The sequence below is a fragment of the Antechinus flavipes genome, chromosome 1 (genome assembly GCF_016432865.1).
Source record: "Antechinus flavipes isolate AdamAnt ecotype Samford, QLD, Australia chromosome 1, AdamAnt_v2, whole genome shotgun sequence".
Taxonomy (NCBI): Eukaryota; Metazoa; Chordata; class Mammalia; order Dasyuromorphia; family Dasyuridae; genus Antechinus; species Antechinus flavipes.
Window position 1 is genome coordinate 74,225,486 of NC_067398.1, and position 14,218 is coordinate 74,239,703.

The 14,218-nt window shown below is 32.8% G+C and overlaps 1 protein-coding gene across 1 annotated transcript in view; it reads right to left on the minus strand.

The window, feature by feature from the left end:
- Positions 1-14,218, minus strand: part of ABCA13 (ATP binding cassette subfamily A member 13) — a 551,934-nt gene that overhangs the window by 490,746 nt on the left and 46,970 nt on the right. The window contains exons 4-5 of the mRNA XM_051984384.1: positions 11,441-11,595; positions 3,991-4,016 (exon numbers count right to left, since the gene is read on the minus strand). Coding sequence (XP_051840344.1) covers positions 3,991-4,016; positions 11,441-11,595 — 181 coding nt within the window. The remainder of the gene's footprint in view (positions 1-3,990; positions 4,017-11,440; positions 11,596-14,218) is intronic.

Sequence of the window (14,218 nt, forward strand, 5' to 3'; positions counted from 1 at the left end):
ATGGGAACATGTTTTTTTAAGAATACAACATTCTCACTCTCTCTGTCATTATTTGCTTGCATTTTGTTTTCTTTCTTAGTTTTTCTTTTTATTCCTTCTTGATCTGATTTTTCTTGTGCAGCAAGATAACTGTATATATATATATGTATACATATATTGGATTTAACATGTATTTCAACATATTTAACATGTATTGGACTATTTTCCAGCTAAGGGAGGGGATGGAGGAAAGGGAGGAAAATTTTGGAACAAAAGGCTTTGCAAGGGTCAACATTGGAAAAATTACCTATGTACATGCTTTGTAAGTAAAAAGCTTTAAGAAAAAAAAATTAAGAATCACTGGTCTACCTGAAAACCATGACTTTTTTTTTTTTTTTTTTTTTTTTTTTTTTTTGCTGAGGCGATTGGGATTAAGTGACTTGCCCAGGGTCACACAGCTAGGAAGTGTTAACAGTCTGAGACCACATCTGAACTCAGGTCCTCTTGACTTCAGGGCGGGTGCTCTATCCATTGCCCCACCTAGCTGCCCCTACCATGACCTTTTTTTAAAAGAGCCTAAGTATATTTCCAGAACTCATGAAACAAAACTTTCTAGATATAGAACAAAAGGGCAAAGATATTATAAAAGGAATCTATATGAATAAGAAAAAAATGCCCAATAACACTCAGAATTTACAATATAATGAATTTCTGAATCTTTTACCAAGGGAAAGAAAAGGTTGTGAATTAATCTATATGCCTCTTTATATCTGAGCTTAAGTCTAGCTCAGGAGATAAAACTGCTTTTTTCAGTTAAATATTGTAATATGGGTCAGGTAACTGGCCCAGGATATATAGCACTAGGCCTGAAGTCAGAAGAACCAGAGTTCAAATCCCACCTCAGACACTTATTATTTCCTAGCTATGTGACCCTTATCACTTAACCCTAATTGTATTACAAAAGAAAAAAAAAGATAAAAGAATGAAATATTGTAATATCATAATGGATTTGTGATCTCAATGATATAGCAACTCCATTGAACAGAGTAGATTTATAGCCCACCCAAACCTGCTTATCCTATGAAATTTTAATCCATATCTTTACATTAATCCATCATAGTCTATTCTACATGGTAGAATTTTCCAGTAGATTTCTTGACAATGTGTAAATACCAATAAAGTTTAGGGGCTATCAATCAATTAATAAATAATGCACTTATTAAACACCGGTTATGAAACCAATAGTGAGCTCAGTACAGAGGAATCAAAAGATAAAAATTTTTATGCATATATATGTACTCACATACACATATATACATATTTATATATATATATATATGTGTGTGTGTGTGTGTGTGTGTGTGTGTGTATTTAGGTATTGATGTGGATGTATGGATAGAGTAAGTGTATATGTGTTTGTGTAATCACACCCATACATGCCTACACACACACACACACACACACACACACACACACACACACACATATATATAAAATCACTCTATTGTGTATATGTGTCTGTATGCAGGTATGGGTGTGTAAACATGCAAGGCAGATTGACAAAATTTCTAATGAAATTATCTCTTGTTAACTTTGGGTGCAAAATTAAATCAACCTCTTTATTTACCTCCCCGAGGAGAAATTAACATTTTTCCTGCAAATTCTTTACATATTAAGGTTTCAATTATAACAAAAATATCCATATGGACATAGTAGCATATCAGTTCTGGTCATTGGACAAATGTCATTTTTAGTTCACAAATAGCGTAAATATTTTGTGTTTCTGTATACCTTGTGATACCTTATATCTTATTCCTTATACCATGGTCTCCTTTTCTGACTCTCCACTATCATTGTTATATGAACAGAAAAAGGCTGCACAGGACTGAGTATTTTTGTTTTGGGTTTTCTTTTCTTTTCTTTTTCAATAAAATTGGTCACCATGTCCACAAAGAATATTTCACCAAGTAGTCAAATTTTTGATGATGTGCCTCAATAGTTACCAATGATGAATTGTACCTATCTTTTACTGAAATAATGCTCAAAACATTTTTAACTTGGTAGAATCTGCCAAAATTTTGATTCCATTAGCATGACGTTCAAGAATCTTCATACCACTTTGAGGTATTAAAGTACATTTTTATAAAAGCATGATGAATGACTTAGAAAATTTCAAGGATGCAAAAGGCTACTTCACAAGTATGGCTAAGGGGAGAATTCTTAATGAAATAGAGGATACAAGGATCATAAAAGATTAAATGTCTAATTTTTGTGGCACAAGATTAGAAAGTTTTTTGCATCAAAAAAAAATAACTAGAATAAAAAGGGAAACTGCCGATTATGAAAATCTCATCAAATTTAATCTTAATCCTTTAAATCTTAATCATCTGATTAAAGTCTATTATCGGAGATATAGACAGATATAGATATAGATATAGATGATGGAATTATATATACATATGTGTATATATATATATATATCAGATATAAAAAAGAAGAAAGACATTCCTCAAGGTGTAAATGTCAAAAATAATAAAATTCCTAGAGTCAAGGAGGCCATCATCCTCAGTCTCTTCAGTGGCAGGAATTAAAGTAGTACCAAGTACAGCTACCAATTTTAGAAGAAATTATAACCTTACAAAGAATCCTCCAAATTACTAATAATAAAAGAAATACAAATAAATGTAACTTTGAGTTTTTACTTCATACCAATAAGGCTGTCAAATACAATCAAAAATGAAAATGATATATGTTGGAAGGGTTCTGAGAAAGCAAATATACTAATTAACTATTGAAACAGGCATTCTTGGGAGGGAAGAAGGATAGAGAGAGAGAGATTATATTACAAAACTATACATACCACTGATCCAATGATATAGTAATTGGGCATATGTCTCAAGAAAGTCAAAGACAAGTGGGAAAATCTAACATTTAACCAAAAAGATATAGCAGTACTTTTTATAGGAGCACATAACTAAAAGCAAAGTGGATGGTGCACAATAAATTTTTTAAGTGATGAAAATGAATAATTCAGAGAATCTTGAAAAATTTTGTTGGAACTTTTGTAGAATTGCATAAACAGAATGAGGACCATAATCAAAATAATAATCACAATAATGTGAGTAATATAACACTGAGAGACATCAGAACTCTGATTAATACAGGAGCCAGACTTAATTGTAGAATGACATTGAAATAGGATTTCCCTTTCTTTGCAGAGAGTAAATAGAATATTACTATCAAATGAGTCATGCTTGTAAAGCATGGCTAGTGTTTTAGTTTGCTTTGCTTAGTTCTGGTTTTCCATTATTAGGGATTTAATTTTAATGGAGATGGAAAGGCTAATGGCAATGACATAAGAAAGAAAAAAACTAATTTCAAATCAAATTTTTCCCTTCATTTTTTTCACATTAAAGCTTCAGTGGTTAAAATAATTATATACATGTTTTTCCCCCTCATCCTCTTGTTTAGAAGCACATCAAAGTAATGCAGATTTTACATGAAGTGGGGAACTAAAATCACAAATCATTGCCATTGCATGTTGACTTTAGTGAATAACAATTGACCATAAAAAATTCTGACAATAATAAAGATTTTGTTTGAAAAAAATTAAAACATATTTTGAAATTCCATAGTTGAATCACTTGGCAAGTCAGATTTACTCCTCAAATCTAGTTTTGGAGGTAGCATAATGTCATGGAAAAGTTAGTGGCCTTGAAATTAAGAAACTTTACTTCCAACCTGGTACCAATACTTACTAAATGGACACAAATAAATTATGTAACGTCTGTAAGCTTCCTTGCCATATATAAAGAATTGGGAGGATCCAATGATCATTGTACTAGTTATCTCAAAAGTTATGAATATGAATATATTTACATCTTAAAGTACTATTGTATCATTAGTTTCTTTTCTAAAATATATATAATAAAAAATAAATTAAAATTATACCACAAAGAATTAATTCTACATCATTCCATAAATCCATCTCAAAATTAGTCAAATACTTACCATTGAGAAAGCAGAATTGTGAGAACCTAAAACAAAGCATATTTAAGATGTTATTTTTATTCTCAATAAAACTACAGAATTCATTAGAATGTATTATGTACTAATACCATGCTAACTATTACAGAAGTTACATAGAAAATATATTAGTCTTTACTCCTACAAGTAACTATTAAATCTTATTATGTAGCTTATAATTTAATACATGATATCATTAAGAGAAAGTGCCATGTGAATTGTTAAAAATACTATAGTGTATATATGCAATAATATGAATAAAAGGAAGTGTATTGTACACTAAAAAAAGAATGACTGAGAAATTCAGAGAAATATTAGATTTTTATGAGCTATAATTGAGTGAAAAAAAAAAAGAGAGAGAGAAGCACAAAGTACAATATCCATGAACAGATCACTAAAAGGAATCCAAATTGTAAGTATTGGCAATACTATTAAAGATTATAGTTACAGGAAATGGATAATGAAATGTGCTTCCCTTCTCAGACTATAGAGGAAGAAAGAAAGGAAAGAAAGGAAAAAAAGGAAGGAAAGAAAGAAGAAAAGAAAGAAAGAAAGTTTATGCAGTCATTATATAGCATTTTTGCTTAGCTATTTTTATGCATAACAAATAAGAGCTCATCTAGAGGGAAAGAGGGGACAATTTCCCACAATGACTGAGTCATAAGAACAGAAATCATCAATAATTAGGAAAAATGTCTCTGTAAATGTCGGGAAAATCACTAAGGATCACAGATTTGGAACTGAAAGGGATCTCATGGGCCAAAGGCCTATCTCTTCTTTCTATAGATGAACAAAAAGTATTAACAACAGTAGGTAATTTGCCCAAGATTTGAAAGGTGGTCAATAGCGAGTCAAAATTTAAGCCATTTCTATAGCTCCAATTTAAGCACTCTTTCTATGATATTACAATGGGGTAAAAGCAAAATCATCGACAAAATTCTTCAGGAGGCCATAGATTATTTTATCAGATAGTAGTAGGTTTGGAAGGGGAGGAAATTGAAGAGAAATAAATGATGGAGAGGGGGAAATGAGAAGTGCAATGGATAGAGAGAAATTACTTTGATTTCTGAATTAACTTTAAACTGGGTGCTGTATGAGTTACAATATAAAGTGGAGAAATGGGAATTTTATCGAAGAAAAACTCAGCTCTCGTTTTATAAGAAGCACTTTAACAAATAAAATTGAGAAGTAAATTTTATAAAAAGAGAATGATCCTTAATAGAGACTAATACAATATCTCCATTACATAGGAGTTGAAATTGTTACAGCACTTTTCTTCCATATATTCTGAGGCATTATCAGATGGGCCTTTTGGAAATAATAAGCCATCCTAAGAACTTGAAACTGAAGATATACTATTTCCTTTTCCATCAATAAAAATACATGCCACTTTCTAAAAGTAGTACTTTCTTCGTTTTTCTGCAAAATGCAGTTTTCTCAAAAGTGTGTTGTAAAAATTGCATTTCTATATAAAAGGATCATTAGTTTGGGACACAATGGTGAAATCAGGAAAGCCTATTATTGATTAAGCTAAGGATTAAAAAGTTCACATGAGGCCTTGTTGGGCAAATGGCATAGCCTTTCTAAACCTCAATTGTTTTCTCTTCAGCTCTAAAATTCTAGGATTTTATGAGTCTGTGATCTCAAAGCCCAGAAATAATAGTTCTTGCTGTAATAATAAATTCACACTTAGACATGGTAGATTTTTAAACTCTACAAAGTTCTTTCCTTACAACCTCTAAGACAGCAAAGAAAACTTTGTGCCTATTTTATAGTTGAGAAAATTAAGGCTGAGAAAAGTTGTGACTCCCAAGGACACATGACTTGAAATGAAGGGCTTGGTTTAGAAAGGAAATTTAAATTAAATTTAATTTAATTTAAAATTTTAATGTGATTAATAAGCATTGTCAGAGGAATGGTAGGTGGAAATTAGAAGAAAAACAAGGCAAAGTAAATGAACAGGGAAAATAGAAGAATGAAGGCCAAAAATGAGGAGAAAAGATGTAGAAGGACATAGAATCTGAGATGATGTGAAAGAATGAGATATTGGGGATGACACCAGGATAAGAATCAAGGACTCTGATCAACACAGATTTTTACTTGGGATGTCACATATGCCTAGAACATATTTCTTACTGTTAGAATCCAGGGACCCATGAAGCTCAGCTCCTATAGAAAGCCTTTCCTAATTGCCTAAGCTGCCCATTTCTTCTCCCTCAAAGTAGGGAGCTTTATCTGTTTGTTTATCTTATCCCATTACTTAGATTATATTCACTTCCCAGTAAAAAACTTTTTTTCTCTAATTTTATTTTATTTGGTCTCTGTATCCCCAACACCAAAAGATTTTTGACCCTTATGTATGTTTATTAAACTTTACTAGCCTGGAATTCATTGAAAAAAATTGCTCTGTAGAGGTCAAAATGGAGTTACTGGCAGATTACAAAACATACCATTATAGATTTAGAGTTGGAAAGGGCCTTAGAGGCCTGAACCCTTCATTTTAAAGATGGGGAAACTGAGACCTAAGCAAAGTAAATTATTAACCCAAAAGCATATTGGAGTAAATAGAAGAATAAGGATTCAAAATCATGGCACATGATTCAAGGTCAGAACTCTTTCCCCTATATCAAACCCTTCTAATAAGCACTAGGGTATGGTAGGTGGGAATTAGAAGAAAAATAAGGCAAAGTAAATGAACATGGAAAAATAGAAGATTGAAGACAAAAAATAAAGAGAACAGATATAAAAGGACATAGAATCTGGGATGATATGAAGCAAAGCGATATTGGGAATAATACCTGGATAAGAATCAAATATGACAGTTCTAAATATTACATCCTAGATCCTAAGGAAACTGCTCTAGAAACATTTTATATTCTGCAAAGAAAGTTACCCTCAAAAACTAGCATCTTCAGCTAAATAACTATCCTTACATCTCAGTCAACAAAATTTTATTAACCACTTATTATGTTCCAGGTACAGTATTAAGTGTGAAGGATACAAAGAAAAAGCAAATACAATCCTTCAAAGAACTTAGAGTTTAATAAGGGAGATGATATATAAAAATGGTGAATAGGTAAAAAGTAAAACTTTAGAGGGAATAGCACTAACAGTTACAAAGACCACAAAAGGCTTCCAAGCTTGAGCAAAAGCTTAATGGAAGCCTGGGATTCTAAGAATTGGAGAGGACTATTCATGGATAGAAAAATGCATAGACAAGGGGAGGTAAAATAGATGTCCTGTTTCAGGAAGAGCTAGTTGGCCAGATTGGATGAAGAGAGTCGAATGTAAGAAGAGTGAAAAGGTAATGTCCCAGGAGGTGATTTCAATCTGGGACATTGGACTCTCAGAGCCTGAGAAATAGCATAAGTAATTTCTTTAATTAAAAAAAAAAAACTACACCATTACCCCCAGGTAAAAGCAATCCACAAAGATATAAAAGTGGCTTGCAAGCAACTTCCCTGAGGTTTCAGCAATTCTCAGCTATTATCCCATAACCTTTACTCAATGAGTCCTTAGCTGGGTCTCAGATTCCAAGTCAATTCACCAAAGGACTATGGAGGAAATGGAGAAAACCATCTGATCACATAGTTATAATCTAACATTTCTAATGAATATAAAGTTGAAATACTAAATAGATTTATGGGATTTGATCTAGAAGACAAATGCCTAAAGAACTATGGACAGTTCACATTATTGTACATGAAGCAACAACAAAAATTTCTAAAGAAAAAGAACAGCAAAAAAGCAAAATGGCTATCTGATGGGACTTTACAAATAGCTGAGGAAAGAAGGAAAGCAAAAGGGAAATTAGAAAGGAAAAGATATATCCAGATGAATGCAGAATTATAGAAAAGAATAATGGGAAATAAGATTTTTTTAAATGAGCAAAGAAAACAATAGAATGGAAAAGACAAGAAATCTGCAAAAAATGTGCATGATAAAGACAAAAATACTATGATCTTAAGAGCAGAAGAAATTAAGAAGAGGTGGCAAGAATACACAAAAGAACAATATAGGAAAGATCTTAACATCTCCAGTAACCACAAAGGTAGTTATTGGTTTTGAGCCAGAGACTGTGGAGAATGAAGTCAAATGGGTCTTAGGAAGCATTTCTAATAATAAAGCTATTGAAGATGACAGAATTCCAATTAAACTATTTACAATCCTAGTTAATGATGCTGTTAAAGTGTTGCACTCAATATGTCAGCAAATTTGGAAAACTCAATAGTGGGAACTAGATTGGAAAAAAATCAGTTTAACCTCAAACCTAAAAGACAATGTCAAAAAATGTTCAAATTACTGAACAGTTGCACTCATTTCACATGTCAGCAGGGTAATGCTTAAGATTATACAAGGCAGGCATCAGCAATATGTGAAATGAGAATTATTCAGATGAGCAGACTGCTTTTTTTAACTGGTAGAGGAACTAGAAACCAAATTGCCAATATTTTTTGTATTATAGAGAAAACAAAAAAGTTCCAAAAAAGAAACATTTGCTTCTACTTCATTGACTATACTAAAGCCTTCACAACAAAAATGTGGCAAATCCTCAAAGAGATGAAAATGCCAACCAGATTGTCTTACTTGTCTCCTGAAGAACCTATATGTGGACCAAGAATTAGAACTGAACATGGAACCACTGATTGGTTTAATATTGGAAAAGGAGTGCAATAATACTGTATATTGTCACCTTATTTATTTAATATTTAATAATAAATGTATTTAATTAAATATTATTTAATAAATAAATAATAATTCATTTAATATAATTAAATAATATTTAATAAATAAATAAAATTTATTTAAATTAATATTTAATAAATAATAAAATAAAATAATTTCATATTAATAAAATAAATGAATATTTAATTAGTGTAATATTAATATTAAATCTTTAATGTTTATTTAATTAATTTAATATTTAATATTCAGAGCACATTATGTGCAATGCCAGGCTTGATATGTCAAAAGCCAGAATCAAGAATCTTAGATATGTTGGTAGTACCTTATTGAAGAGGAATTAAACCTCTTGATGAGAATAAATAGGAGAATGTAAAAACTGGCTTGAGGTTTAACATAAAAAAATGATCTTGACAACTCATGGGACAACTGGTCCTGTCACTTTCTGGGAAATAGAGGAAAAGAAAATGGAAGCAGCATCAGATTTTATATTGTTGGGCTCAAAGATCACTTCATTCAGCAAGTGCAATCATGATATAAGGACACTTGTCCCTTGGAAGGAAAGCCATGGCAAATATGGACAGCATGCTAAATAGCAAAGGCATCATTTTGCTGACAGTCAAAGCTCTGTTTTTTCTAGTAGCAGTGCATGGCTGTGAGAATTTAATTATAAAAAAAGTGAATGCCACAGAATCTACACTTTTGAATTGTGGAGCTGGAGAAGACTTCTGAAAGTCCCTTGAACAGGAAGGAGACCAAATCAATCAATACTTTAAAAAATTAATTCAGACTTTTTACTGGGAAGGTCAAATACTGAAGCTGAAGCTTAAATACTTTGGCCACCTAATGATATGAGACTTATTGGAAAAAACCCTGTTGTTGGGAAATATTGAAAACATAAGGAAGAGGGGACAGAGACCGAGATGGATGGATAATAGCATGGAAACAAAAACATGAACTTAGACTGACTTTGAAAGACAATGGAGAATAAAAGGGTCTGTCATACTATGATCCATGATATCACAAACTCATGCATGACTAAATGATTGAAAAATGACAATAATTTGTGCTGTGAATTTGGAGAAAATTTTTCTTCAAAATTTTAGCCTTAGAGGTGAAAGAAATATAGCATGTTGGGTTGTATAAATTGAGAAAAAGACTGTATATATTCTATTTTGATTCCATCTCAAAGGGAGGCCTCCATTTGTTTATATTTTCTCCCTAGATATTCCAATAGATTAACTAGAGACTATTTGCCCCACCAAAATTGTGTGATGAAATAACCCACAAAGATACATTCCCATCCCATCAAACTTGATCTTCAGCAGTACCAAGGTTAATATGCTATACAGTCCTAAGTTAAGACATTCTTCCTCACCATCTAATATCCTGTCCCTATTACATACCCTCCTAAAAAAGAAAAACGAGTGTGTAGCTTTAGCATCTTATAGTCTCATTTTGCCTATTATTATAAAGCTGTGCAAAACCTTTACATGTGTGTATATTTCCCTTTATTTTGAACAATTCTTAGCCAATAACCTTGTCTCCTGATTTGCTGACTTCCAATTAAATGGAGCTACATGGGAAAAATTACTTTCCAAGAGGATCTTAGAATCTCTGGGATGAGAAATTTCCCAACATGGCAAAAATCAATCAAGCACTAAAAGTTATTTACTGCCTACTATGTGTCAGATACTCTGCTAAGTGCTGAGAATACAAAAAGAGGCAAGAGAAATCTCTGCTCTCAAGTAGTTTACAATTAGATTTACTCTTGTCTCATAACAACTCATTAATAATACGGGAGTATAGGGGTTAACTCAAGTTGCCTCCATATTCCACTGGTGTCCTGGCTCACAAAAAAAAAAAAAAAGAAAAGAAAGAAAGAAAAGAAAAGAAAAGAAAAAAAGAAAGTCCAAGTTGTAAAAAAAAAAAAAAATTAAGGTCAAAGGATTTAATATTTGATCCTGGGGGTAATCAGGACCCCAATTATTTATTGAACAGGGAAGTCGGACCTGTACTTTTAAAAAGTGCTTTAATAGATGAGTGAAGGATGAATTAGAAGGGGGGATACTTGAGTCAAGGAAACCTGGATAGAAAGCTATTAAAGTAGTTCATTCCAGATATGATAAGGGCCCAAAATAGAGCTGCGCCTGTCTAAATTAAGAAAAAGGGAAATATGAGGAAATGTTGTTGAGAAAGAAATTAACATATTGAAGATATATTGAAGATGTTTTTTCATGGTTGGTTAGAAAGTCTGTGTAGAATGATAACCTCTAATTAATCTAATTAATGATAGCGTCTAACTAGATGAACAAGAAAGGCATGTTGGCCTCAGACTCTAAATCTATAAAAGAAGAATAATAGCCTAAAAGATCTTTAACGTCCTTTTCAACTTTAAATCCTATGCTTATATCTTGAATACCTCAAAGATTCTAAGTCAATATTTAACTTAACTTTAACACTTCTGAATAAAGGCATTGGAAAGGATTAGTGTCTATCCAAATCTATGAAGTAGGGAGGAAAGCATAAGTGTGCAAGAAACTTTACAACTAGTCTAAGGAAATATATTTATTCGGTCATCCCTAGGAATCTCACCATGGATATTCATGAGGTAGTTAGCCTTGATGTCAACATAATCTACTTTCTAAGGCCCTATTGCTCTCCCAGAGCTTCAATGCAATAAAATATAATTAAGGTTCCATTAAACAAAGTTGTTGTTTTTTTTTTTCAAATTAACTCCAGAACCACTTACCTGACAATTTAGAGTCTTCTATCCAAAGTTTTTGTAAAGCAACAGCCTTCTCCATCGTTTCTGAAATGCCTTGGGCAAGCTCCTGAATATCTTCCAGAAAGACCAAATCACTCCCCATGCCTTGATGGTCTTGAGAACTGGGAGACCTGGAGATGCTTTAAATAAATGTCAAAAAGGGAATATATCACAAAATTGAAATTGTGAAGTACCAAAATGTATCTCCTATTCCATTTAATTTAATTTGATAAACATTAATTAAGCATAGGTACAGTTCAACCTATCTTTCAAACTACCCTCTGCCCTTGAACCTCTCTCTGATTGGATGGTTCCTCTCAGTACCTCCATTTAAGGTCCTGCAGGTCAGCCATGTTTCATTTCTCTCCAGACCTTACACTAGTATTTCTCTATCATGGCCTAAAGTTTCACTCCACACCTAGGATTTAGACACTAGAACTACCCTCCATGTCTATGACCTCTCTGATTAGATGGCTCCATTCAGAACCTCCACTTCAGGAAAGCACCTAGGTTACTCATGTATGTATTATTCTTCTCCAAGACCAGCCTTACTTTTCTCTGCCATGCCCCTCCACCAGTCATCCCTCCATACATGTACACATACATATACACACAGACTCCAGATTCTTTTTGAGGAATGGAAATTCCTTTAGTACATGACTGTCTTTATATTTGAATTTGTGTCTTCAGTTCTTAGCACTCTTTGACATATTTATTGCTTAATAAATACTCATTGACTGATTTCCATGGAGAAGATTATTTAAATATTAGCAAAGATGTATGGCTTGTAACCTATTTCTCTAGGGAACACCCATATTTATAATATCAGAGATCAGAGTATGTATAAGGTACTGTGATTTGCCCTAAATTTACTACTTACCATGTGCCCTGTAGTACTCTTTTCTATTCTTTCCCATAAAATCTCCAAAATCATGTCCAACCCAGCTAGAGACCTAGCTTTCTTCTTCCTGATTTTAGTGGAGTATCAGTGTAGCATTCTGGCACCCCTATAATTCTTGCCCATTCCAAAAGCAAACCATTAAGATACAAAGATTTTAATAAGGCATCATTTCTGTTCTCAAGGTGTCTATGCTCTAATCCAACTGCTGCAGAAAAATTTAGGAGTGAGAGATCAGCTTATAGCACAATTATATATGTATATTAATATGTGAATAATCTATGATTTCCTCAAGTGTATATTCCCTCCACAGGTGCAATATGCAACCCTTCCCAAAGGCACAGTCCCGAGACAGAAACAGATTCTCCAGAAGAAACCTTCTCCAAGTTTCCTGTTCCCTGAAGTTTACATAAATTAACAACTATAAGATAATCATTTTGGCAGGAGTTTAAGTGATGGACTAGACACCTGGACTTCAGTTCGATTTAGAAATACTCACTGTGTGATCCTAGGTAAGTAACTTAACCCTGATTGCCCCCCCCAAAAAAAAAGACAAACAAAAACTCATGTTAATGTTAAGTACATGTTAAATATTTAATAAACATATAAAGTAAATAAATAATAAAAATATGTAATTAATTAAAAAATATTAAACATCCTGACTTTGAGATGAAGAGGTTAGGAGACTCCTCCTAGCTATCTCACTCCATTTTATAAGGCCTTCCCTTCTACATTAACAACTATAAGTAGCCTTCATTTAGAAACAAAAGAGAAAGCAAAAGAAACAACTTTTTGGAGATTGTGCCCAAAAAGCTCCTGCTAAAAAAGAATGAAAGAAAAGAAATTTAAAAATAGTTATCAAAATCATCAAAGACCTGGGATGTCAATTGTTGTTTTTCTTCTCCTAAATAATGAGGTCCCCTGCTAATATTTCTCCTTTCAGGCCAGCATTTGTAAAAGATGTTGTGGGCAATTGGGGGTTTTCAACTAGAAGCTGGAAGCTGTAGAGTTGGAATGAGTTGAAAAAAAAGAACGGATATTGACTCAACTCTGCATCCTTTCACCCAGAAATCCCACTGCTAGACATGTGCTCCAAGAAAGTCAAAGGAAGAAACAAAAGTCCAATACATATCTTAATACTCATAGCAATCCCTCTTGTAGTAGACAAGACTGGAAACAAAGTTTATACCCATCTATTGGTGAAACAGAAAGAAATAAGAGTGATGCTAACCATTGTCATCTTTCACTGGAGTCAGCCCAAACTGTTTCCAATCCCTATTTTTTTTCCTTTTCTTTCTATTACACTCTCTGGAACCATTCTCTATTATTAACATCCTCCCTTTTACCCTGGGCCCAGTCCTCTCACATTCCTTTCATCATCTATAAAATTAAATTTCTCTTGAAGACAACATATTTTTTTATCTTCTTCTGGGCTAGGAGTTGCCTTCTCTCATGTACTCTTTGTACTACAAACAAAGAGCAGGAGACTATTAGTATATTCTTTGTTCTCCATTTCTCCTTTCAGATCTTTGATATTCTAGCATTGTTCAACATTGTTCAACAACCATTTCTTTTTTTTTTAATCCATTCCATCTTAGTTGCTATCATCTATAGACCTTTAAATCACTTCTCCTCAATAAGTTTAGAATCTGGTTCAATATTTTCCCATATCCCAAACCTTACCCTGTTTGAACATCCCTACTTTCCATTTCTTCAGTTTCATCTTTCTTCCTTGACCTGTCTCTTGTCTGCCTCAACCACATACAGAATGGATACCTTAGAAACCTCTCCTACCCCGACATCTTACCATAAGCAATAATATTCTAAGTTATAGATCTGACTATCCTTAGTACTTGGCATCTAAA